This window comes from Miscanthus floridulus, chromosome 8 (genome assembly GCF_019320115.1).
Source record: "Miscanthus floridulus cultivar M001 chromosome 8, ASM1932011v1, whole genome shotgun sequence".
Taxonomy (NCBI): Eukaryota; Viridiplantae; Streptophyta; class Magnoliopsida; order Poales; family Poaceae; genus Miscanthus; species Miscanthus floridulus.
The window spans coordinates 202,602,460-202,628,775 of record NC_089587.1 but is presented as its reverse complement, the minus strand read 5'-3'; the positions used below and the strand labels follow the sequence as shown (position 1 = coordinate 202,628,775).

General features: G+C 45.3%; 4 protein-coding genes across 6 annotated transcripts in view; 1 reads left to right on the top strand and 3 right to left on the bottom strand.

Moving 5' to 3' along the window:
- Positions 1–2,870: 2,870 nt before the first annotated feature.
- LOC136474619 (uncharacterized) lies at positions 2,871–4,280 on the top strand. Its single transcript, XM_066472176.1, has one exon. It carries the CDS (start codon positions 2,910–2,912, stop codon positions 4,080–4,082), a length of 1,173 nt encoding a protein of 390 aa, XP_066328273.1. The 5' UTR covers positions 2,871–2,909; the 3' UTR covers positions 4,083–4,280.
- A 7,634-nt stretch (positions 4,281–11,914) lies between these two features.
- Positions 11,915–26,316, bottom strand: part of LOC136477943 (protein RMD5 homolog) — a 57,110-nt gene continuing 42,708 nt past the window's right edge. Inside the window, exons 1-5 of one of the 3 annotated variants that reach the window (XM_066476219.1) lie at positions 16,750–16,883; positions 16,524–16,646; positions 15,597–15,677; positions 14,806–14,924; positions 11,915–13,304 (exon numbers count right to left, since the gene is read on the bottom strand). In XM_066476219.1, the coding sequence (XP_066332316.1) occupies positions 12,122–13,294 (1,173 nt within the window). In that variant the 5' untranslated portion in view covers positions 13,295–13,304; positions 14,806–14,924; positions 15,597–15,677; positions 16,524–16,646; positions 16,750–16,883 and the 3' untranslated portion in view covers positions 11,915–12,121. Of the gene's footprint in view, positions 13,305–14,805; positions 14,925–15,596; positions 15,678–16,523; positions 16,647–16,749; positions 16,884–26,316 lie in introns of those variants that run through there. The other 2 variants (XM_066476218.1, XM_066476220.1) reach the window with 2 other exon arrangements.
- Positions 18,380–20,741, bottom strand: LOC136477942 (phosphoribulokinase, chloroplastic). Its single transcript, XM_066476217.1, has 5 exons — positions 20,065–20,741; positions 19,743–19,827; positions 19,543–19,627; positions 19,134–19,378; positions 18,380–18,931 (listed from the first exon to the last, which is right to left on the bottom strand). The coding sequence occupies exons 1-5, from the start codon at positions 20,616–20,618 to the stop codon at positions 18,680–18,682; spliced, it is 1,221 nt and encodes a 406-aa protein (XP_066332314.1). The 5' UTR covers positions 20,619–20,741; the 3' UTR covers positions 18,380–18,679.
- On the bottom strand, positions 21,784–25,995 carry LOC136477944 (secretory carrier-associated membrane protein 5-like). Its single transcript, XM_066476221.1, has 12 exons — positions 25,790–25,995; positions 25,456–25,584; positions 25,286–25,348; positions 25,145–25,178; positions 24,906–25,028; positions 24,722–24,784; positions 24,440–24,533; positions 23,936–23,981; positions 23,765–23,832; positions 23,169–23,217; positions 22,926–22,991; positions 21,784–22,120 (listed from the first exon to the last, which is right to left on the bottom strand). Exons 1-12 carry the CDS (start codon positions 25,841–25,843, stop codon positions 22,088–22,090), a joined length of 822 nt encoding a protein of 273 aa, XP_066332318.1. The 5' UTR covers positions 25,844–25,995; the 3' UTR covers positions 21,784–22,087.

The window sequence follows — 26,316 nt, the reverse complement described above, 5'->3', positions numbered from 1 at the left end:
TTAAGGCACGCGTGAATCGAAGTGCCTTGCGGTGAGACCAATATATGGAGTGATCCAGCTTGCCAGCTTGGGGAGGCGTGTGAGTACATGTGAAGCACGCACTTGATTTTTGATTAGGTTGCCGGGTTGGTTTTAATTAGGAAGAAGAAGACAGCGGAGGTCACCTTTGCTTCCAATGACAGGCATCTTCTCCCCTCGATTTCAGCTTCTCGAACTGAGCTCCAGATCCTTAAAAATCGTTGACTTGGGGGGCCGGGAGCAGGAGTCAAAACCTGGACCCCAAGTCCGACTGGATCGAATAGACTGGGCTTTCGAAGGCCTTTGGGGTCTCTGGCTCAAGAATGATAATCCGTGGGCCCTAAGTTCAAAGCCCATGGACATATATAAGCAACAGGTCCATTTTACCTCTGTATTGTCATGGTCAGATTTTCCTTTTTAACTTAAAAAACTAGGCATCTTCCCCTAAAAAACAAACTAGGCATCTTACCCCTCAACAACTTTCAAAAACCATTTACATTATATCCTTGATCAGGTTAGAAGCCGTTTGAGACGGGTTTACCAATTTTTTTTCAAAAAAATCAGTAAATACATGATAAAATTTTTAAACCATGAAAAATGTCTCTAAGGTTTCTAAAATTTATGAGAAGAATCTTAGAAATATATTGGGACACAAAAAATATAAGTAAAATATTTAGAGTTTGTGAAACATATCTCTAAAAGTTTCCTAAATATATATTTAGACATAGGTAAATGGGAAAATATCTAGAAAATTTTGAAAATTTTCTAAAACATTATAATGATGTCTAAACATGTTTTAAAAAACTTTTCACAATAGAAATATGTTATGTAAATATCAAGTATTCTACATTCATTTAATGATGAATGCATTGATGCTATTCATTCATGTTGGTTGTAAATTTCAACACATTCTTATTTATCAATTAGAATGGTCTAGTAATTTTCTAGATTTTTTAGATGTTTTTCCTATTTTCCTAAAGCTAAATCTAATTTTTGGAAGCTTTTAGAGATACTTTTCAAGCTATAACTATTTTATTTGGGTTTATTGTGTCCCAATATACATGTAGGGCTTTTATTGGAACTTTTATAAGGTTAGAGACAATTTTATGGTATTTATTGGATTTTTCTACTAACAAAGGGTGGACCATCTTAAAACCCACTTTTAACATGAGTAAGTAGGCAATTTAAATGGATTTTGAGAGCCGATAGGATAAGACATCTGATTTTGATGCTTATAAGAAGAAAAAATATAATACAAAAATGGATATAAAAGGACTTTTTTCCTGGACATAGGTCCTGTTTGGATGAGCTAGGGTTAGTTGTTAGTTGGACAAAAAAATAGATTAATTAGCCAAGGTTGGCTAAAAAATAGTTGAAGACTTTTCTAAAAAATTACCCTACCTATTAGCTCTCCTATCTAGATGCAGGTACCATAGATAGAGTATAAACAGCCAGCCACAGATAAGTGCCCAGTGCGCACTTCCTCGGGAGCCCATAGCCCAGTGTGCACAGAAGCCACCGTAGCAAAAGGAAAAAGTCCATTTTGCCTATCGCAGAAATCAGTTTTTCCTCACTGAACTCTAAAAATAGAAATAACTCCTCCCTCATCTTAAAAAACCGGCCACTTGACCCCATGGTTGTTTCACTGGGTGGTTTTCCTTTTTCTTTTATGTTTATTTCGACTGAATTTTGAAAAAACGTAGTAAATCACAGAAAAATCATAAAATAAAAAATCCAATTGTGTTGGACTCCGCATGATTAGATCTACACAGTGAACATATGATATGGTATGTTTTAGTATAAAGTTTTTGCTGTAACTTTAGATCTATGTTTTTCTATAATTAATTCATAGTTGTAGTTTCTCTAGTCCAACTATGGTGAAATTTTTACGGTGGGCTATCATTGCATGTTTGAGTTGTAATAAAATTTTCATGTTCATTAGATCATGTATCATTAGAGTTCCTGGACATAGGTCTTGTTTGGATGAGCTAGGCCTAGTTGTTAGTAGGACGAAAAAACAGATTAAATTAGCCAAGGTTAGCTAAAAAATAATTGAAAACTTGTCTAAAAATTGCCCTACATATTCCGCGCACTGCCTTCCGGCCCGTTTGGCCCAGCACTTGACAGTCGTCCGTCGCCTGAAGTCGTCATCAACGTTAACGTTTGGCCCAACGCGGCTGGGCGTCCCCAACGGTTGTCCTGCCTGCTAGGAGGAGCAGCTGGCCAATCACGAAGAAAGATAAATCCAGAATCCATAGCGCTAGCGAGCTAGCAAGAGCTAAGCTCGTACAGTTCCCAAAAAATTTGTACCACTATCTGACTTCTTAGTTTTTTTAATTGTTTTAGGCTCCACCTCAGCTAGTGTTTTGGAAGGCCTGTTGAGGACGCCTGACACCAACGTCCAGTTCGCTTAAAGGAATTTTAAAGAAAATCTGGATGCTTGCGAAAGAAAAACACTATTCTAAAAAAAAAGAAAAAAAGGGATAAGTCGGGTGGCACGCGAACGGCCGCAGGACACCAACGACACTCCACTAAAAAAACCAACTACAGTGGGAACCACAGTGGGGCCACCAGGGACCGCGCACTACCTAGGCCTCCTTTAGTTGCCCGAAATCAGCAGCGGCAAAATCAATGCACGGCACTTGCCGTGTAGTATTTTATTTATATTTGGTAATAATTATCCAATCGTTGATTAATTAGGCTCAAAACGTTCGTCTCGTAAAGTATAACTAAACTGTACAATTAATTTTTGATTTCATTAATATTTAGTATTCCATATATGTACCATAAATTTAATGTGACGAATAATCTTCTTCTTTTTTTTATAGTATCAAAGTTTAGATTTTGGGTAACTAAACACACCCCTAGCCTTCCTGCGACGCGGAACCACAATGAAACCGCTTGAGACACATATGCTCACCGCCGGCGGGCCCACGATGCCGGAGTTCCGCGACTGGGGCGGTCTGCCCGAGCTGCCCCTCTCGGAGTTGCTGCGCCGCCTCCTCCCCTGCCTCCGCTCGATCTACGCCTTCGCGGCCACCTGCCAGCCCTGGCGCCGCCTGCTCCGCGCCTCCGCCGCCGATCTCCTCAGCCCCGGCCTGCCCCCGCTCCTCCTCGATCCCAGATCCCGCAGCGTCGTCCCCTTCTCCCAGGCCGTCCTCGCGCAGCCGCTCGCGTACCGCGCCGACCTCACCGCCGCGGAGGGCGCGAACCTTCTGTCTGCCTCTCGCGGCCACCACCTCCTCCGCCACCGAGGCGCATCCGATTGGGAAACTCGCATCATCATCATCGACGCTCTCACCGGCGCCGAACGCCGCGAGGTCACGCTCCCGTCCCCTCTCTTCGCGTACCATTACGCCGCCCTCACGGCGTCCCACCTCCTCGTCTTCCACTCCAAGCACGCCTTCTTCTCCCTCCCCTTCCCCGACCCAAACCCCAACCCCAACGCCAGCGCCTCCGGTCCCAGGTGGACCAAGCACAGCCTCCCCCGTTCCGCCTCCTACGTCACGGGCGTCCTCGAATTCCGCGGCCGCGTCCTCGGTTTGACCGATCGCGCGCAGCTGCTGGAGTTCCGCCTCTGCGGCAGCCCCCAGAGCCAGACCGTCCAAATGCTTCCCGCCGCCGGCCTCCCGGACGCCACCGCCTTCAATCAGTGGTGCTTTGGGCCCCGTCTGGCCGCCGCCGGGGACCGGCTGCTGCTGGTGCTCTTCATGCTGGAGCCGAAATCAGGCTCCATCGTGCAGACGAGGAGGGTGAACAAGGTGGCCGTGTACGGGCTTGACATGGCGCGCATGAGGTGGGAGGAAATGGAGAGCATCGGGGCGTACAGCTTGTTCGTGGACTGCACTGGGAAGACCGCTGCTGCGTGCCGAGATGTGGGGAGCTGTGGCGTGGAGGAGAACCGAATTTATGTTGCGTTTCCTGGGCGCCGCTGGCGATCATTCCCTCCAGGGTGGGAGGTGCCTCCCGGGGACGCTGTGTTTGGCGTCAGAGCAATGGCAAGAGCGATGGGTACATGTATATGGCCATCGCAGATATTGGTTTACCCACGGCTCTTCTTTTGATTTATCTGTGTGGCCAGAACAGTACTAGTACATGATGCTTATATGAAATGTAGAACAACTGATCTGTATTCAGCTGCTGTATTGATTGCTGAAGATGTTTGCTTTTACAGTTTTCGTGTGTGATACTGAAACGATGAATAATTTTGAGTTGTTTTCTTTTTCGCTACTCTCCAACGCCTCTAATGGTTTTCCATTAGTTGTTTATCTCAACATATTATGTTCTGTACCACTTCTGTCTTGGAGAGAATAACTCAATAAGCTTTAACCATGATCTTTCATGACTACTTAGTGAGTACTGATCCACTGTTACTTCATTGTCGCAATTCTGGATCCACATAATTGGATGGGATGGCCAGAACATCAATGCTCCTCGTTGCACCACTTATTATGAATTTACTCTCTATTTGTCCATAAAAAGAGAAGGTTAACCAACAATTTATTACATTTCTAGTGTATGAATTTATTATGACTGGTCTTGCACGAATGTTGCCTCCTGGCCAGAGAAATAACCAAGAGCGAGAGATCCGTACCAAATGCAATTTTCCAAAAAAAAAACATAAAATAGCTACCGGAGAAAGGATTTTTTTTTTTTTACTACCGGAGAAAGGATTTCCAGAGACGAACAGTAGACACATCAATAGTAGGATGACAGCCTTTGTTAATGGTCTTAATCCAACTTTATACGAGAAAATTATGGATTATTTTTTTACTACATCTATTTCTAGAGCTAGACCTCTCACAGTATATCCGTCTTTGTTGATCTATTTCTGGAGGCGGACTCTTAGAATTCCTTCCTTTGAAAACGGTTAACAGAGGTGGGATTTTACCTAAAGGCCACCTGAAAATTTACAGAAATGGTCTCTAGATGCGCCCATCATGAGAGGTTGTCTCTTAAATCATTATTGTACTAGTAGTGCCACTTCGTCGCGTTTTGAGCTGAGCCTCCGTCGCCTTGGCCTTTCGGTACCAACCGGGGGTGGCATGCCGGAGTACTTGCCCAGTTGCCCATGGCGAGGTCGGCACACTCGGACACTCGGTAGGGTGTTGGCAATGACCTCCCGTGCCGCCCGCATGCAGTACTCTAGGTAGACAACGCCGTGGTCGTGTCTCAAAGGTCGCGCCTCTCCCTCCCGTTTCATGCCGTGGCACGGTGGCAGCACCGACGCACCGTAACGCACCAATGCTGCCTCCGCCACTCATCAGTCACCTCCCTACTTGGAATCCTGAGAAAGACACCTGAAGGCTGAAGGAAGCGAAGAACATGCAACAACACGGTTTCGAGCAACTTCCAAGCTCGAGGCCTGCGAGTGTTTGCCCGGGACATGAGGGCCAAATCTTTGACAAAGTTCAAATTTCGCCATAACTAAAGATGCAATTTCGTTTTCTTTCATGTTATTCCGCATTTAATGAAGAGAGTTTATTTCTTACTATTAGATAGTGCCATGTCAGTGTTTATAGGGCAAGGCAAGTGCATATGTGCACTCTCCAATATAGCATAACTTTGTCTTTGAAACAATGCATTGGAGCTATTTCAACTACTCCGTACTAACTAAATACTGTACCTTCTTGCTTATTATGTGACACACTTAAAACACATCCGCTTTGAATGGCCTGACGTTTAGTTTCAACCTCTCCTCTCGGCTAGCAAAATGGTTCCAAAAATCACCCCGTGCTGGTTTATTTCATCTGCATTTTTTTTTCAATAATAATTGTCAACCAAGCCACGTCAGTAGTGTTGCAAGCAGCAGCAGCAGCAGATGTGAATCGGTCGTGTTGATTCCTTGCACAAGTACTACTGGATTTGTTTATTCGCACATCTCACTGGTGCGACGATCCTACTGGTGTACCAGAAGATCCTAGTGTGCCACCACCAAATAAAGAATGGAAATACAGTTTCAATCAATCGGCAATTCGGCATACACATGACCGTGGTACCAGAAGAGCTCCACGGCCCCACTTTACATCAACCAGCCCATGATTTTTTTTTAATTTTAACCCCTTTTTAAATATAATTTTAAATCTAACATTGTCGTTTTTTTTTAACTAATATTTTTGGCCGCGCCTATTGCCCTGGTGCGGCCAAATGCCTGTGCCGCGCCATGCATGGTGGCGCAGCATAGGGCTAACGTGGCGTGGGCCGGCCGGGGGGCCACTGACGTGGCGGGTCCTGCCACGCCACCGATCATAGCGCGGCAGTGCCGCGCCCTGATCTGTGGCGCGGCAGGACCAGATATATACTGCGCGTGAGCCCGCCCGACGCCCGAACGCCACCGCCGCCGCCGCCAGCGCCCTGCCTGCAGCCGCACGCGCTCGCGCCTGCTCGTCCACGCCACGCACGCGCCCGCCCGGCCTCGCCTCGCCCCGTCCGCGCCCGCACGGCCCGGCCTCGGCCGCTCGCCCACGCCGCGCCCGACCACTCCCACCGCGCAGCGCCCTAGCCGGCCAAGCCACGAACGCCGGCGCGTCAAGGCCGCCCGCTCCTAAGGTACCTCCCTCTCAATTTCATATTTTTTTTATTATTATGTAGTATAGTTAGTATTTTTTGTATCTACTATTAGTGTCTTTGACCAAATTTATATAATAGCGTACTAATATTTATGATACATAATATGTACTATTACATTAAGCATGGAGTATACTTTCGTAATAAACTTATTAGGAGATAAAAATATTGATACCGTTTTTTTAGTTTTGATCAAACTTAAACATATTTGACTACTCGAGAAGCAAGATGTGTATTTATTTTGAGACGGAGAGATTACTTGTAATTTTAGAACCAAAGTTTTATATGGATTGATTATGTATTTATTATCTAGTATAGTTAGGATTTTGGGTTTAGAGATTTAGGCTAGTTAGGTTAGTGAATTTGTTTGTACACTTACTAATGTTAACTTGAATTTTGTTAATTTGAATACTCTAACGCTTTGTTTATCAATTTGTAACAGGATGGCCCCTTCCACGCAGCATCCGACGCAGAGGTGTCCTTGCCTCCTTTGAGGCCCCGCACTCACACCAGGGCGCATCAGTGGGACGAGCGTTATACGCCGTACATACGGCGTGCTGGCTTCCTCGAGCTTATCCGTGTTGTCAACCACGGTCTTTCGCCTCTTGATCCAGCACTACTTACTGTAGCTGTAGACAGGTGCGAGTGCATTCTTTGTACGTAAACTTTCTTGTAACAAATTGGAGATAACTAATAGTCGTTCTATTCTTATAACAGATGGAGGCCTGAGACCCACACGTTCCACCTACCTTATGGCGAGATAACCTTGACGTTGCAGGACATCAAGGCTATTTTAGGCCTTCGGTTGGGGGGACTTCCCGTGACAGGGATAGTTGACAACGATCACTGGAGAGAGCTGGTGGCTCAGTTTACTGGTTTTCTTTCACCGGACGACGATGCTTCTAAGAAAAATATGTGAGTAATTCAACCCTATTTAATACTTGTATTGCTTTACAGCTGGCATCGGGTCTCATTTTCTTTAACCAATTACAGGAAAAGTTTCGGTGTTTCGTCGTCCTGGATCATAAAGCGCTTTGAGTACTTAGACCCACAAGCTGAGAAGGCACAGATCGACGGGTTCGCTCGAGTGTAGCTCTGGCACTTTCTTAGTGCTTTCCTCTTCCCAGACGCCTCGGACAACACCATCAGCTGGATCTTCCTTGACATACTTCGTCAGCCGTGGGAGAACATAGCGGGGTACAGCTGGGGCAGCGTAGTCTCGGCATGGACGTATCGACAGCTATGCGTTGCATGCCGTCGCACCTTAGGACATACGAACCTTGGGGGTTGCTCCTACCTACTCTAGGTTTGGTGTTGGGAACGATTACCCGTTGGGAGGCCCCTTAATAATGGTTTACCGGTAAGTACTTCGGTTCATTATATTTGTCGGGGACCTAATACCAGGGTACCCCAGAAGGTGGAACCAATAACCATCGAACGTTAAAAACTTCTGGACGGATAAGGGCGCCGCTATGTTCCTTGCCCGAATGACGGGAGTTTGGTTCCGCCTCGCCCGACACCTTTGGGCCAGCCCCGCCTCGCCCGAGGGCTAAGGGCTAGTCTCCACCTCGCCCGACACCTTTGGGCCAGCCTCGCCTCACCCGAGGGCTAAGGGCTAGTCTCCGCCTCGCTCGACGCCTTTGGGCCAGCTCCGCCTCGCCCGAGGGCTGAGGGCTAGTCTCCGCCTCGCTCGACGCCTTTGGGCCAGCTCCGCCTCACTCGAGGGCTGAGGGATAGACTCCGCCTCGCCCGACCCCCGAGGGGCGGGCTCAGTCTCGCCCAAGGGATAAGGACTGGTCTCCGCCTCACCCGACGACCGAGGACAAACCTTGCCCCGCTCAATGTCTAAAGACTAGTTTCGTCTTGCCTGACAACTTCTCCCCGTTCCCTCATGATGATGGGTACAGGGCAAGACAAGACGTTTAGGTCAACCATGGCTTCAAGGACCATACCCTACGCCTCGGCAGGAAAGGTACTGCCAGGGACGATGGGACGGGGGCTTTAGACCCTTCCGGGCATAGCAGAGCCTGAAAAGTATTTGCAAGTGCGTGCTCTTCGCCCTGTAGAGTTGTAGGCGTCGCCTTCAGCTCTGGAACACGGAACCCGACGAAGATATACGAAAACCACTACGCTTCAGAAAAGGATTTACGATCTTCATAAATGACGGATATGCCGTCACCACGTTATGGTCCCAAGGGAGCGGCGCCTGCTTCCCGCCCCCTCGGGTTCACCGGATCAGAGCACACGCTTCAGCCTCCGGACGCCCTCTTTGATCGGAAGACCTTGCCCACAGCGCTACTCCAGACCCCGACCCCACGTCCCTCCAACAGAGATTCATAGGAACCAGAAGGCGTGCGGAGCAAGACTGGGCAAGGCTCATAAGTCAAAGCCACTATACTACAGTCCATACCCTATGAGGGGCAGTACTCTGTAACAATCCTGACATTCTATAGAGGCATCGATAGTATTGTAGGCGCTTATCATCCTTCCGCACCCATCAGAATGGGTAACTAGGCTGGGTAGACACGAGCCACAAGGCTAGGTAGAGTACGCATCCTAGCCCTCGCACTTGTAAAGTTGTTCCCTTCATCTATAAAAGGGGATGCGCTTCCTGCAACAAGGGGACCGACTTTTGACGGCACAACACACACAGTTAAGCTGCTACTAAGCTCTTGGCCTCTGTTCGACCCTTCCATCAGAGACTTGGAACCAGTCCCTCTCTCGATCGTTTGTACCCCTACTATGAACCATTTTCGGTGCTAATAACACAAGCAGCAACAAACTAGACGTAGAGACATTCAGCCCGAACCAGTATAAATCTTGTGTCCTTTAGCGCACCATTCGAGCCTAACGCGCATCACTATAAATTTACTTGCCGGTGCTTGTACGAAACACCAACAATATTCTTCCAGGCAGTTAGATATGATGATATTATTTGTTGCTAATTCATTATCGTGTTCAATGCAGCAATGGAACGGGTATGATACACTCCATACAGCTCTGTATATCTAGACGGAAGCACAATTCGTTAGAGGGAATGCGTAGCGCAAGTACAGGGAGTATACGAACGGTCTCGATGTCCTGACACAGCACCAGGTTACGCTCTCTATACTATCGTAGCAGTGTCTTCTTCGATGTACACTATATCACAACCTAACACAATTACGAAATTTCAGGTGTTTTGGTGTCCTTGGAATTCTTTGGAGCTCCAAGACTATCTGAGTCCTGTCACTAGGGACGAGTCACACGAGTATCGATGTGATGTCTCTCTTATTTTCATCCATGTGGTCAAGATTCACTTGTCCATTCGGGTCAGCAGACAGTTTGGAAGAATGACAGGCTGCCCACCACCGCTTTACTCCATCAATCAAGTATTGCACGGGTGCGTTATCGATTAATAACAATGTTATAATTTAGATGTGTGTTTGGTACAACTAATATCGTTTTGTTGCAGGTTTGACCGCACGAAGAGGTACAAGACCAAGGATTGGCGCGTGACACACAGCTCGTACATCCATTTGTGGTAGACCAGGGTACCACATGCGGTCCTTGCAGGTCCTCCACACGACCAGCACACCTTCGATGAGTACCTGCAGTGGCTTCATAGGTCTACGAGGACACATATCAAGCCTCCGTACACTGACGTGGTGATTGACGAGGACTCGGAGGAAGATATCATCAAAGATGTGTACGACGTTACCACTAGAAAGGACACACAGCTACAGAGAGCCCCGCTTCAAAGATACGTGGTAAGATACTTGAATAGTATAATTTGTTATCCTTTTGGTATTAAGTATGTATACTAAAACTGTCCAACCGCGTTTCTGTACCCAGGCGACACAATTGGCAAGGTTGTCCAATGAAGCAGCGTTCCAGCTTCACGAGTTTAGAGGGCAGGGGCCAGACATTCTCACGGTTTTTGTGGAGGTAAACATAAACTTGTCCGTTTCGAAAATATGTCTTTATTGTATATGCGTTTGGCTAATGAACTAACTTTAACGTCTATTTATGCAGAAGGTGAAGAAGAGCTGTAGGAAGCTAGCTCAGAAGTTAAGCTGCATGAACACTCCTTATGAGGAACCGCCACTCCCCGCGTGGTCGGATGGCACGTCTTCAGCCTCTTTGAGGACACCAGCCGACTCTTCTCAGCCGATGACGCAGGGTGCCACTTCCGCGGTGCGTATACCACCACATCATAGCGCTGAGAAGAACCCTGCAACCGAGGACGAGGAGGAGTACGATGACGACGATGACGAACCCCTGGGCTTCCGCGGACAGCACGTCTAGTGGGATGAATGGCCGCAGGACAAGATCGACATGTCTCAGCTAGGTGGTGTCCCGTGCATGGAGGCTCACAGGTACTAACAAAGATAGTTTGTTTTAATACGTAGGCTCCATGAACTAACGATCATAAAGAATTATAAGTAATCGTGTGTATCATATACCTACAGGGTACGAGTCGTACGCACCGTCGACGCGACCATACCGACGTTGGCTACACTCCCAATGTGTTGCCAATAAATCCGAAGAGACAGAGGCGTCCGAGGGATCCTTATACTCCTAGGTCTTAGTTTGTTTAAGTCAAACGAATATTGGCATCCAAAACTTGCGGGGTTATTTGGTTATGTTATGTCAAACTTATGTCAAAACAATGAATATGTTATGTGGCAGCTTGTCAACTTGCTTCTTGTTCGGTTTGTTGAGTCGTGGCAGCACTGCCGGCGAGATTAAGTACCCTGCGTTCGGGAACCGGCAGTCCCGGCGTATCTGGACACCGGTGGCAATTTTTCGTATTTGATTAGTTAAAATGGTGCATAACCGTATTATGAAAGACAAAAAACTAATCATTGACTTATCAAATTCTGTATTCGGCCGTGAAAAAAACTCAATAAAATACGGGCGCGACGCGTTTCAATTCTACCATCCAGGTAGCCCGGGCCGGCGACAGGCGCAGCGGCCAGGTGGTGTGGCTACTCGTGCGGTATGTTTGGTCCAACCATGCCACGCAACAAGACGCGACACTGCCGCGCCAGGGTCGAGGGCGCGGCAGAACCCGCCACGTCAGCGCCCCCCTGGCCGGCCCACGCCACGTCAGCCCTATACCGCGCCACCATGCATAGCACGGCACAGGCATTTGGCCGCGCCAGAACAATAAACGCGGCCAAAAGTGTTAGTTTTAAAAAACGACAGTGTTAGATTTAAAATTATATTAAAAAAAGGGTTAAAATTAAAAAAAAAATCCCAATCGACAACCTACAATCCTACATGGTTGTAACACCATGAGATGAGATACTCCCAAACAGCCCACTCGTCCAGCAACACTTTCAAATTCCTTGAATCTCCAGAAGAGACTTGAGCAACACACTGGAAGATGCAACTGTACAGATTAGTACATACATACGAAACTACATATTTATCCGGACGTAGATGTTTATATAACAGAGGCACATAAGTTATTGGACTGGTGCAACAGGGAACAGGAGGGGAAGCGACCAACAGGTTTGCAGTTTTGCGCAGCCATAAAAGATCGGCACATCTAGAAATGCAGCTGCTTGCAATGCGACGCCACAGCCTCCGAGGGGCAGTAGGGGCACTTGAAGGGCCTCGAGCTGCTTTTCGACAGCTTCATGATGGACTGCTTGGAGACAACATGTCCACAAGGCATCCGCATTGGGGGGTTCTCGTCACTGGACTGCTCCCTCAGCACCGGGCACACAAAGACAGAGTGATACTGAAATTCTGGCCCGATGTCTATGGGGACAGGGAGCTGCTTCATAACTTGCCATTCCTGCTTCTTCGCAGCCATGACTTGTGTCAGCTTCAGCAGAGTCGGTAGTCCTTGAAAACCAGCTGATACTGCAACACTCAGTGGGCTCTCCCTAGACTGGCCCAGAAGGCTACAGAATTGATAGGTGAGCTCCTCAGCTAACTTCTCCCAATGCGCGGATGACATTAACTCAGAATATGGGGATTGATCCAACCGGCCAACCCATAGAAGGCAAGCCATTAGCTTCTGGAATTCTTCCTTGTGCACGGCTGCAAAGGGGACCAAGTGAGTCCTAGCATATAAAAGAGCGTCATCTTTGGCCTCATCCCTACTTCCTTTGGACAGTATTTCAACAAACTGAAGCTGATAAAGCTTGAACTCCAGCATAGACCCATTCTGCAACAGCTGGTCATGGTTTTTGGCAGCCCAACTGAGGGCAGGCTCGAGGTTTCTCGCTTTCATGGCTTCAAGGATAGCATACATCTCCTGAAATGGTAGCTTCAAGGAAGCTCCACCTAATTCCCCACAATCATGGACGAACGTATCACCAAGATCAAAGAGGCCTTGGCGGTAGAAATGATTCGCTATGATATTGTTTACTGTATGAACCTCAAAATCCACATTTCTGTATGCCTTAGATATATCTGGATTGAAAGACTTCTCAAGGACCTTGAGATATTTGCTCAGGGCACCATTGAGCTCCTTTTGGCTGCCTTCAAGTTGGTTTAAAGGTGCCATTTCATTCAGCTTAGCTTTCAGTTCTGCGAGGATAGATGGGTGGTCAACATTTCCAGTAGAATCTGTATTCATCATCTGCAGCTTCACAATAGCCTGCTCAACTTCATTCACTATTTGATCAACAGCTTCCAGAGCTTTAGCAGAAGATAATGAACGTTTCTCAGCAACTCGATCAAATCCCTCTCTGAGGTTGTCGATCTCCATTAGCAGCTATCTGGATATGACCAAAAACATGTAACCAATTATTTCATTAAGAAAATCACTATCAAGAACATTAGAAAGATGCATCACATAAAATCAAACTGCTAATAGATCACTATACTTCAGAAATAAAAAATCATAGCATAGGTTCAACATGGAGACCAGCCCAATGCATGACTGACCTCGAGTCTATCTATACATATGTCAGCAGATAGGCTAGCATACAAGTATACGGTCTGCATTTTAAACAGCAGATAAGTTTGCAAATCACATTAACGCAGGAACTAATATGTTTTCATGAAGAATATTTAAGAGCTACTAGAAAGGTAACAAAGCAATGAATGGCCAATGGTCTTAAGGTTGGCAAGGCAAGAAATGGTAACAAATGCCTACGTGACACCATACACATTGTAAGAAACAGCAAAACAGAAGCAGGGAGAGAAGGAGAAGAAAAATGAAAAGGAGAAAAGTGAAATGGCTTGCTTGGGACTGAAGGGTTTTGTTGCTGTACTAGTAAAAAGATGAGGAAGGAAAAGAGATGGGGCTGGCCCAGACCATACTTTTAGCAATAATTTTGTGCGTGCATGAATGTGTCCAGGTTCAGCAAGTGTCTAGGTTATTTGCTATTATTGCTACCTAGATTTCAGCTTATAGATAATAATGGGCAGATCATAAAGGCATTGAATGCGTTAATTAGGATATTATTATACCATACTTGAATGTAACATTCAGCTCTGTATAAATAGAGGAAAAAACAGAAAAGCTGCAGGCATTCCACCAGCAACAATCCAATGGCCGTGTTTGGGACCGCGTATTCGGCGGTGACGGCAGAATGAATCGAACGATCGCGCCAAACGTCCTGCGGCCGCGACGATTCTTTCAACCGCACTCAGCACGGGAATCGCGAAAATGAACTAGCAGCTCGCGGTGCTCGCGTTTACGCCACCATGGCTCGGAGCTCGCGGTGCCCATACCGCACCGCGCGGTCGACGACCGCGGTCCCAAACACGGCCAATGTCCGTTTGTCTTGTGTGAGTGTCCTGGGCATAATCTTGGAGGGCTGTGGCTGTCAAATAAACCCCTTAAACTACAGTAGATATGATGTAGGCCCCGACCTTCAAGCAGCGCTTTTGCCTCAATGCGATTCAGCGCCACCACACCACCACTCCCCTCCTCACCCCAGCAGTCCGACCATCACTCATTTTCCTGCTGCTCCCCCCACCCCTCACCCCAATGCCACCGACAGGATGACTACCCCTTCTTTGATTCCCTCTCACACTTCTTTCTTCTACACTCTTCACTGCTTTGGCAAACTATCAGGAACACACCCAGGCTTGTAGGAGAGCCTTATCGCCTTAGGGAACAACACCCACGAGGGGATAAACCTTGCGCAGTGGTTAGATGAAACTATGCATTGTGTTCTGGTAAGTAACTCGGATTTACACCAACTCCCATGTCCCTCTAGAATTTCCTTCACGTTTTTAGCACCAGTATACTCGGAAGTATGCACTGACCTCTTCTCATCATTCAGGCATTCAAGTATGGCAGGAACAATGATAAAAAACAATTCATCATCATCTTCTTCTTCCATCTGTATGAATTTCCTAATTTTCTCCTTCCTAGAGCCCATTATCTAAAAGTTGCAAATAGAAACAAGCTGAGATATTGGCCTACTTACGTATTTATAAATTTAAAAATTAAGCTAGCTGACATAACTAGCTACAATCTGCAACACAAACTGAACTGCAGAGGGGTCAAGTTAGACTCCATCTGCAACCAGCAAGAACTAAACTTAACTAGCGCAAGAAGAGACAAGTTAGTTGTTGTTTCGAAAACTATTGTTTCAAGTTGCTGCTGTTTCTGAAAATTGCTGTTTCAGAAACACCAAACAGACAAGAATGCATAGTCTTAATTTTTGCAGAAATAAAAAAAATGCAGAAATCAATAAACAAAGAAATCAGCACAGAGAAATCAGTGACCAAGCCCTTTAAATAACAACTCAAGTTATATAATAGCACATAAATGATCAGGTTGGCTAGTTAGTTTACACATGGCACTTTTAGTTCTCCAACAGCAACCAAAATAACGTGTCTAGGAAATATATACAGTGAGTGAAGTACTGCTGTTTCAGAAACACCAAACAGACAAGAGCACGACTTGATAAAGAAAATATTAATTGGCATGCATAGTCTTAGTTTTTGCAGAAATCAGCAGCCACTACTAGTAATGAACACAGAGCACATCAATCAGAACTGAATTACACTACTAGTATTCTAGTAATGAACACAGAGCACATCAATCTGACCTTGGCCCTCTCCTTGATGCACAACGAATATCACTTGGTAAGCCTCACCTTCCTTTGGTGGATCAGGAACACGAAATTAATCTGTAAAAGTGCACAGGAAAGCGTCACATTCAGCTAGCTTGTACACAAACAAGATCCACTGCTTTTAATCATGATCAATATGTGGCAACATAACAAATATGTGGCAAAAGTTCTTAATCAGTCAATTAATGTAATTTCTGGGACCCACCATCTCCTGCTGCTAAAGCTTGCAAATTTCTCCAGAAAAAGCTTACTAACGCCTGACTAAGGTGTTTTTTTTTTTAAAAAAAAAGAACCGTAGTGACCAAGCCTTTTTTGTGCTCTCCTACAGTCCTACATGTGTACATGTATTGGACATAGACTGGAAGGACCTTAGCCAGCAATCACGCAATGCAGTAGCAAATCAGCACTTGGAGCGACTCAATAAAACCTACTGGATCAGACTGGAGTTCCTAATGATAGTGCAAAAAAGAATATTTTGTTCAAGATAGACGCTTGCTTGTGGACTGTTTAATATATACTAGCCTGCAATAATTGATCGATAGCTAGGCACACATAAATTAGTTTGTTCAAGATAGTTAGCAGAGGAAGACGGCAGGTATGTAACGATAGAAAATGGTACTGCTGGAAATAATAGATGAACACTATTCAGAGGGGACAGTACCGCAAGCAATTTGCTCTTTCCAGTGAGGAAAGCTTCAATCTTGCGGCTTCTATCTTGTCAATTTGGCTACCATGGTTGCCCAAATGAGTGAAAATCTCTAAGCTCTATATATAATGGAAGAAGCCCTAGTGAAGCACTAGTAATTGCAAGAACCACCGCCATTCATCCATGCATATATAGCAGATCTATCTAACAACAAAAATAGAATAGATGAGGACGCGTCCAGCATGTGACTAGCATACCACACACGGGTCAACTGGCCGAGGATGTAGCGGCGGCGGCGCGACGAGGGTCGCAGCTGATGGCTTGGAGACGTAGGGAGCAGCGACCGGTGGCGTTCAAACCCTAACCCCCATGGCAGTGCTCTGCGAGGAAGACGAATTAGAGATCTGGAGACAGAGGGAGCGGAGATGGGAGGCGCACGAGTAGGAGAGAGGTGCCGCTCAAACCCTAGCCACCATGGCTTACCGTGCGAGGTGAGAGGGCGAGCAGGCGACGCCGACGTCGCACGCGAGAGAGGAGCGACAGGACGGGGAGGAGAGAGAAATTTTGTATTTAGCCCCTCAGTTCCTTCCAATTCGCAAGCCCTTCCGACCCCGTGCACGCCTCTTTCAATCTGAAGGGATTTATTTTCCTCTCTTTTATTTCCAAATATCTCTACCCACTCCTCAGGGCACGGGAAAAGACTGAAATACCCTTTTCTCCTGTGAGGGAAACTGGACGCACGCCCAACCATCGGTTCGCTCGCCGGCACCTCCCTGGCCGGCGGCGGGGGGGTCACCCAAGCGTCGGTGCAGGGTGGCCGCCTGGCCGGCGCGGGTACTGCTACCCTAGCTGCGGGCCGGCGGGGAGAGCGGGCGGGGGGGCGCGTGAGTAGAGCAGACAGGTGGCCGGCGGCGGGGCGGCGGGCGGGCAGGGGCCGGCGCCGGAGTAGCCCGCGACGGCAACGTCGAGCGCTAGCGGCCGCCAAGTCACGCTGCCCGCGACTCTGAGTCGAGCGAACGAGAGTCCCGAGGCAGTTTAGTCTCTTTTTTTTCTGTGGCCGGAGTACAGAGGATAATATGTTGGAAATAAAAAATAAGGGTAAATTTGAGAAATCCCTTAGATATAAAGAACTGGCCTGCACACGGTCAAATTTCGAAAGGTTAAGGAATCAGGTGAGGCGTGCAAATTGAGGGTTAAATATCGAAATCTCTCGGGGTGAGTTTTTTAGCCTGAGGAAGGGATGGATGTGGATGTCCCAGATATCCAAAGTATCGGACATCCGAATCTGCTTTAGTGTAAATATGGCATCCGTATTCATATTTGATTTAAATATGGATTTTAAATTGATGTATTTGTATTTGTTTTGTAGATTATTCTCCATCTGAACTACAAATTATTTTGAAACCATCTAAATCTTATAATTTTGACTAATTAACTATATAAATAACAATAATTCTAATATAACAGATGGTATGTATCATTATTTAAATGTCATCTATGGCTAATGTAATTTAAATATTATAAACGATATATAAATCTTAAGTTTGTCCAACACAACGATGATATATGTGATAGATTAGGGGTAGCATCAATTGAAGAAAAGCTTGTCCAACATCGGTTGGGATGGTTTGGACATGTTCAATGAAGACCTCTACGTAGTGGAATCCTAAGCCAGGATAGTAACGTAAAGAGAGGCAGAGGAAGACCGAAGTTGACTTGGGTAGAGGCAATAAAAGAAGACTTGAAATGATGGAATATACTCAAAGACTTAGCCTTAGATAGGAGTGCTTGGAAGACAGCTATCCACGTGCCATTGCTTCTGCTGGGTTTCAACTCTAGCCTACCCAACTTGTTTGGGACTTAAAGGCTTTGTTGTTGTCGTTGTATATAAATCTTAAGTTTAATAATTTTAATATGGCTAATCATATTAATTAGTATTTTATTTTTAAAATCTTAAGTTTAATCAATTTTAATATGTATCATTATTTAAATGTCCATAAAAAGAGAAGTTTTAACCAACAATTTATTACATCTCTAGTGTATGAATTTATTATGAGTTCGTTCTTGCACGAATGTTGGCTCCTGGCCAGAGAAATAACAAACAATACAAGTATGAATTCAAATTCCTACACTTGATAGTAGTAGGCACTTTTATTTTAATTTCTTTCTGCAATGAAGCATGGAAGAAGATATACGTCTAAACAAGTGAAGAAGCGATATATAAGACCGCCCTCCAAGGAGAGGGATTTCTAGAAATTCCATTGCACGTGGTTTTCCTGAGTTTCTGCAATGACATTTCTTCTACCTCCTCCTAGCTTGCCATATATCCGAACTAATTACAAGAGATGTGAAGGTTGTTGTTCTCATTGAGCTTGAAGAGTTGTAGTTTTAGGAGATCTGAATGCTTGCATCATTAAACTTTCGCTGCTTCCGCTGGTACACCAGCCCTCTCAGCAACAATCTGTTCATAGAGATCCCTGATCTTCAGCCCAATGATGGTCTGGAAGAGACCTGTTCCGTTGTTGCTTCCTGGGAAGTCTGCATGCTTTAGCATTTGCTGTGTCACCTCTCCGTAGAACTTGGTTGAGAGGTTGCTTAGATGGCTCTCCACGTAGATGAGCTCATCTAGCTTGTCAAATTGCCCATCCATCTCCAAAACAGATACCTGAACACATCAAGCAAATGCTGACTCTGTAAAGCTAGCTTTGGGTCAGCCAAGCAAATTCTTGCTCACTAGTTTAAAAGAGGTAATTTAGACTACCAGCTCGGTTGCTATCAGTGTCAATTTAGTTTCCAATTCCAAGTAACAGAACTAATTTTTGCATGAGCGATTGAATGAAGAGGAGAAATAAACAGAGATAGATTACCTCATTTCCAAAGTAAGTGTCTGGGCCGTAGGCAAATTTGATGCCAGGGTAAGAGCATGTGAGCTTTCTTCCACAAGGCACCCAGCTGATGCTCGATCCTTCATCAAAGAGATAAACTGGGTTGAAGAACTTCACCCCTTCTTTCATGATGAGCTTAACACGCAGCACCTTTCCTTCATTGTCACCGGGAATCAACTGGGTCGGCAGAACTTCAATCACAGCATCAGCATACTGCTTCTGCGGATCTGTCACACACCAAATGGCAAGTAGTAAGCTCTAACATGTCTTCATTTGTTGACTATGTATTTGATTAATTGATTGATGCGGCATTTTGCTGTATATATATGCTAGGTTTATTCAGAAACACTCTATGCTGATTATATATAACATAGTTGGAAGAATGCTGTACCAATATAAGCATCAAAATCTGGTTTCCTGGCCTCGATACTGGCCTGGATGCTTTCAAGGCTGTGCCCACGCTCTGCCATGTCCCGCTGCCAAAGCAGTACCGGTAATCTTTTAGAGGATAGTAGAAAACAGCAGAAAGATGGATACCCTTTACTGACTCATGTGGTACAAGAAACATAAAAGTATTTCTGCTCAGCTGACCTGGATTTTCCATGCAAACTTAACTTCATCACTGATGTCCAAGTAGATGCTGAAATCTAAGAGGTCCCTCACACGCTGATCGAACCTGGTTTAAGCATATAACTAGTTGTCATGGCTTGTATGTAAAACAATCTTGTTATTTCCAGTTGTTAGATTTTGTGTGGGGATCGAAAGCTTATTGTAGCCATTTTTACCTGACAACAACTAATCAATCAAATATACAGTGAAGAAACAAAACAACATACACAATATTCTATGACAGAACTGACAGGGGTATGCAGTAGCGTAAGTGGAGGAGCATGGGCATAGACCGTGAGCTTACATTGGGTGCAGACCTTCAATGACAAAAATCTTTGGTGGCGTGATAAGCTCCGGTGGGTCGAGGAGGCCAGTGACATGGTTGTAGATCGGCTTCTCGACTGCCTGGCCATCTTTGATCGCTTTCACCTGCTCATACATGAGATCAAAGTTGTTGGCCCTTGGGTCGAGGGCGGTCACACCATACTCCTTCCTGCCGTTTCTGTCCAGGGAATGGTAGTCATCGAGGCAGATCACTGTGGTGGTGTCACTGATGAGCGTGTTGGAGTCTGGGTTCCCGCCCTTGGGTGGCACCGCGGCGCCACCAAAGACGCTGGTGAGCCGGCGCATGAAGGTGCTCTTGCCGCACCCGGAGTCTGCCGCCAGACCAATCACCACCGGCTTGTCGACGGAGCATGAGACCTGGAAGCAGGTCCTTGCCCCTCCGTGCCTTCTGCCGCCGCTCCTCCTGTTGCTGGTGAAGAAAATGACTTGCCTCTGTCTGAAGCCTGCGTTCGAGACGGTCGTGCATGGGGAGTGCAGGGAGGTGGTGGTAGTGTGCGCGCTGCAGATCGCCATCTCTGCGTGCGTGCCGGCGTCTGGTTCTTGGCTAAGCGGCTAAGCTTGTCTTCTTCCCTCCAAGCCAAGCCGGGGAGTGGGACTTGAAGAGAAGAAGAGAAACAGAATGGGATGGTGGATGTGGAGCTACAAGCCCACATACAAGAACATAAGGACGAAATGAGGATGGCAATTATGTGGTGTCCCTATTTTTCAATTTCTTTTTTTCCCTGATAGCTTATAGTGAGCTGAAAATGAGTTCTTCCTTTCATTCATTCGCAGCTAGTGTATTTTGTCACTATTGAGTTCTTCCTTTCATCCATTTTCCTTTCATTCATTCGCAGCAGCGAGTGTGTTTTGTCACTATTGAGTTCTTCCTTTCATTCATTCAATTCGCAGCGAGTGTACTTTGTCAGTATTGAGTTCCTCCTTTCATTCATACGCAGCGAGTGTATTTTGTCAGTTTTCCTCCTCTGGACACTAAATTTTCTTGTTGAGAAAAGGCTTCAATATTTTCATGACCATCCTTCCTGGCGATGCTTCTAACATGCCGTGGCAATAGCGAGTTATATGCAGAAAATCTTTTGCTTATTGCTCGTCTGCTAACTGCTAGATGCGACGTACATCGTACACTACGTATTTGAGATTTCCGTACTTGTCTGTATTTTTGTGCCATGGACATTACTTGTGCTTGATTTTTTTTAATCCCATTGCTGATTAGCTGATGCCTGGCTAGTGATGGCCACGGACGCTTGTGGGAAAGCGGAAAGCTTGGTCGAGGTTTCATGAATTTAGATATGGTTTCTCCACGTGGCGGCGCAAGGGTGGCTGGTTGCAGATGAGGGAATGATGGGTGGCTGGAGGATGTTGCTGATGATTGCCCCGTAACATGCTGTGCACCATTGTACGTCACTCGACGGCCAGGACTTCGGCAGCGTCCACATCACCTGATGTCCCAGACCTGTGAGAGAATTTCTCTTTCGTTCTTTTTTCTTCTTTCGAATGCGCCAAACCAAATCATCTGTGTCGTATATGCATCGAGGGAATTGCATTAAATCGATTCATGTGCCTTTATTACAGGATCCTATAAATGACATTCGTTTGGATTCATGAGCCCAAACAATACGTATTAGCTACGGGGTACATTTTGTCTGTTCGTCACACAACACCCTCCATATATAAAAGAAGTAACACGATCATGCCTCCACTGTGGACAGGTAGGGATGCTGGATCAATCTGCGCAGCCTTGGTAGCAAACAGAAGTGCACACAAAGCGCAATTTGTATATATGGGCAAAGAATTGGGGTTTAAAACAGACCAGTCCAGAAAGACACTACAATATAATCGTATATACCCACCGCCATACAAACTTTAAAGGGAAAAATATACATTATCATAACATACAACGACAGACATGTACTTATGTGTACGCACAAAACCACAGAGCAATCAGATTGTACTTGGTTGACTATTGCAAGTGCCTCCATAGCCTACTTGTGCCCTCTGAAGTACATGTATACTTTCTGCATGCACCAAACGAGATAAAGATCAAACCAGTGTTGGTATCAGACAAACCAAGTTCTTCAAAACATGTTGACAATTTAAAGAAAAAGGGAACATCGTTCACAATGACTGACTCCTGATGTGACATCCTTGCCCAACCTACCTTTATTTTTTTACGAAATATGTGTGTGTTCACTTATGTACACTTGCACAAACCCTTATTAAAACAAATACTATGAAGACAAATTAACATAGAAACTGCAAAGACAAGAACTAGAAATAGAAATAGACACGCTGACATGGAAACGCAAAGCTGCTATTGGAACTTATGAACCATCCAAAAAATTCCAAATGCAAAATAAGAAAAACTCACAGATTCATAGATTTAGAAATTTTAACTGTACTGGACCCTAATTTTCTAATTTTAAGAGAACTTCATTTTGTTGAGAACTATGCGTAGATTTGGATAGCTAGAAGCCTGGAGATAAATGTAGTCACAGATAATAAAAAGGATACTTATTCTATAGAAGATTATCAGGTAACAGCAAGATATTTGGAAGGCATTAATTGTTTAAAATTTAAACATTTCCAGTTGTTCCATCCGTAACTATATTAATCCCAAATGGGCATAACAAGAAACAGAACACATACAAATCACTGTAAATGATCACCAGTGAATACCCATGTGCCCCATGTGCAACAGGTACCAAGATATAACATAAAGGATTTTCCTAATACCATGAAAATTAAGAAATAAAAGGAAAATGCATAGGAGGGAAGGGATATACTCGAATGGCAAACATGAACAATGGATAGGCTACATACCTGAAGAACCCATATGCTCACAAGTGTCTCCAAGCAAAACAAGGCAAATCCGACAAAGTAAAAGATCTGAAGGGGAAGAATGATTTACATGTCAGATTCTTGCACTTTTTACCTTCTAAAATTGTAATGAAAATCCTTTACAGACTAAGAGCATAAAGCTCCTTGAAGAAAACAAGTACAATTGCTCGTTTTTATAGCTACGAGGTGAAAAAGGATTAAAGAAACGTCTCTAGATGTACTCACCCCAACTATTGCATGATCAGAAAAGGTGTCAATTGCAGCCAGTATACCCCTGATGACAAACAAAGTATATTTCTCTTAGAGCAGGATAGACAAACCAAAAACCTTATCAATCTTGCATAAGTACAGAGACAGCTAATCCATCTGAATAGTAAGCATTAAGAAAGGTAAATAAAGATTAAGCAGATAATAGACATCACCCTGTTTGGCAGTTGGGACAGCTTATCCCTCAGCTTTTTCACAGACTAAGCAGAAGCTATGCCAAGTGGCAGGATTTGTAACAGCTTATCAATAAACAGAAACCAAGAATGAACTAAATAATACTTTCAAAAAAGAATGAACTGAATAAGACGAAATTGCTTTTGACAAAAAATTTCCAAAAAGCATATTCTGTAAAATCACAAGCTGTGCCATAAATAGGGTCTCATAGTAGAGCGAAATGAAGCTCAAAACTTAATAGCACAGCTGTCTAGGTGCTGCTAATTGGTATTATGTAAGAGTGAGCATACAAAATACTGTGGCGATTATATACAGGGGATGGTGGATGATGAAATTTCTTTACTCAATAAATGTGCAATGCAATCTGTAAGGAAGCTTACGTTAATGATTTTCCGCGGAATACCACTGGAGGAGCAATGGCAGCAAATATGCAAAAACCAATGTGGAGCTGTGCACAACCAAAGATACACAAAGTGACTAAACAAGGTTTATAGCATAAATAGCATTTCAATGTCAAGAATGTGGAAGTCATGTCTTGATCTAGAAATTACCAGGTAACAAAGGAAAAACCATCCAAAGCTGAAAGCACTGTCAGTTCTGTTAAACAAGTTGGCAGAGAATTAGTACAAAACCACTGGTAGTGCCATAGAACATAAAGCAAAGGTCTATCAAGTCAATTAAAGCTAAATGCATCTGTCAAAACATGTATCCTACTTGACTTCAGTTGGATCAGAATATCAATACTGTTCTATAAAGGGCGTACCCAGTGCAGAGCGCTCTGTGCGGGGTCTGGGGAAGGGTGTTAGTGGCAAGCCTTACCCTCGCCTGTGCAATGCGAGGAGATCGCGACTCGAACCCGGGACCTTCCGGTCACAGGCGGTAAGACTCTACCACTTGCACCAGGCCCGCCCTTCAATATCAATACTGTTCTATCGCCTAACTAAAATGTTATGCATGCTCAGCTAAAAGGAAATGAAATACATAAAGTTAGCATCATGAACTAGTGTATATTAATCAGTATTTATGGCACGAAGCATCAAGCAATAGCCATATACCTCATTGCTCGGTATAGAGGTCTATACCACATCAAGTAGGACAAAGGGATGCCAAGCATACCATAGATGGTAGCCAGGAAAAATAGTTTGGAATCTGCAAGCATAAAAATATCCATGATTTAGAGGTCTGCTGAGCTAAAGACATAGCAGTGCAATAAAAATGAGCACTTGTCTTTATTTAAACTGCAGGTCTAGTACAATCAGTGTAGTAAATGCAGAGGTGCAAGGAGAAACAGAAGATATGAACGGTACAAACTAGCTACAATGAAATGCTGAGCTTACCTCCCCCTCTGATCCAACAGACTATGACAGCAACAAAATTCCAAAAGAGGCAAAGCACAATACCTGTACATCATTGCAATAAACAAACATCCTCCGTGAGATAGTAAGTACAACTGTACAACAATGCAAACTCCTGAAAACACTACTAAACATAGAAATCCAACTATTCAGAATGCATGTATACCAAGCCAGCTCGCGAATGCAAGATACTGCAACTTCTGAGCGTTTGCCGGTATCTCATTGGCAATATCATGGTGGATGATTGGGAAGAAAGGCGGCCAGTTCTTGTCCTCCATGGGCACCCCAGCTACAACATCAGGATACAATAAGCCAACAATACAAGACTTCATATTCATTGTTCCATGATAACATAAAAGACAACCATTTAGATAAGTTCAATTTGCATAGAACGCGGAAGCATACCGCTCTTGAGAGCTTCCTCCCTTCTCCTGATATCCTTGACCCCCGAAAATTCCAGCAAAGAATAGAATATTCAGTCAACATCCATGTCATGAATAAATTAATAGCGAGAATCCAAGGGAACAGCAAAGCAAGCACTCATACCGACTCTCGCCTCCTGAGATCTGACTCCCACTGAGACAGCTCCTTCGCCTTGCCCTTCGAATCCTTCATCCCAAAACAGAGCCACATTACCACGCACGCTCCGTCGCTCCCTCGATCACTAAGCAAGCAACAAGGTAGTAAAGAGAAGGAGGAGCAGGAGCCTCGCTTACGTTCATGGTGTCGAGGGGGATGTCGACGGTCGCATCGCCCCTGCCGCCGCCGCCGAACCCCGCGGGCTCCGCCGGCCGGAACCCGTACTGCGACTTGACGCCTCCGCCACGCGCTCCTCCGCCTCCATTCTGCACAGCACCAAAACAGCACCTCATTAGCACGCTCCATAAACCTAACGCCCCCGGAGCCAAGTGAGATCTCTCTCGTCCGAGATCTGCCGGCCCCCTAGAGCCAAATCCACGCAAAATGTGTGCGTGTTGGTTGGTTGGGTGGGTGGGTGGACTGGAGGAGGAGAGAGAGAGCAGAGCAGAGAGGAGGGCGGTCAGGGGTTACCGAGAAGGGGTTCTCGTCGGCGCCCTCGTCGAAGGGATTGGGATCGTGGTGCATGCTCGCTGCCGTGGACAGCTCGGCCTCGGCTTCTGGCGGAGCAGCGAATTGATCGGTGCTCGGTGGGCTGTGGTCGTTGGCGCGGGGAGAACTGGAGAGGGAAGCGGTGGGAGGAGTGGGCGTGTCGGGCGTGGTGGAGTGGACTGACTGACCGACTACCCAAGTCGCTTCCGGCTCAAGTTGCTCTCATCTCTTTTCTCTGTTTTTTTTTTCCCTTCCGTTTGTTCGCAGTTCTCAGACTTCGCGCTGGCAGGCGGGGGAGGCCCCGGGAATCGGACAGGACACCTCACCGTCATTTCCGTAGTTTTCAAATAGATTTAGGGAGTGTTTGGTTTTTTTTTAGTCACTTCTAAAATTTATATCACATCAAATGTTTATAGGCTAATAAGGAGTATTAAATATAAATTAATTACAAAATTAATTACATAGATGGAGGCTAATTTCCAAGACGAATTTTTTAAGCCTAATTAATC

Excerpts from the sequence above, each read along its gene's own strand:
- LOC136477942 (XM_066476217.1), bottom strand. The coding sequence starts at position 20,618 with ATGGCGATCTGCAGCGCGCACACTACCACCACCTCCCTGCACTCCCCA. Across the intron at positions 19,828-20,064 it reads ATTGAAGGTCTGCACCCAAT|GTTCGATCAGCGTGTGAGGG; the intron begins GTAAGCTCACGG and ends TGCTTAAACCAG. Across the intron at positions 18,932-19,133 it reads ACACTTACTTTGGAAATGAG|GTATCTGTTTTGGAGATGGA; the intron begins GTAATCTATCTC and ends TGATGTGTTCAG.
- LOC136477944 (XM_066476221.1), bottom strand. The coding sequence starts at position 25,843 with ATGCACCACGATCCCAATCCCTTCGACGAGGGCGCCGACGAGAACCCC. Across the intron at positions 23,982-24,439 it reads CCTCTATACCGAGCAATGAG|AACTGACAGTGCTTTCAGCT; the intron begins GTATATGGCTAT and ends CTTGTTTAACAG. Across the intron at positions 23,218-23,764 it reads TTCCGCGGAAAATCATTAAC|GGGTATACTGGCTGCAATTG; the intron begins GTAAGCTTCCTT and ends GTTTGTCATCAG.
- LOC136474619 (XM_066472176.1), top strand. The coding sequence starts at position 2,910 with ATGAAACCGCTTGAGACACATATGCTCACCGCCGGCGGGCCCACGATG.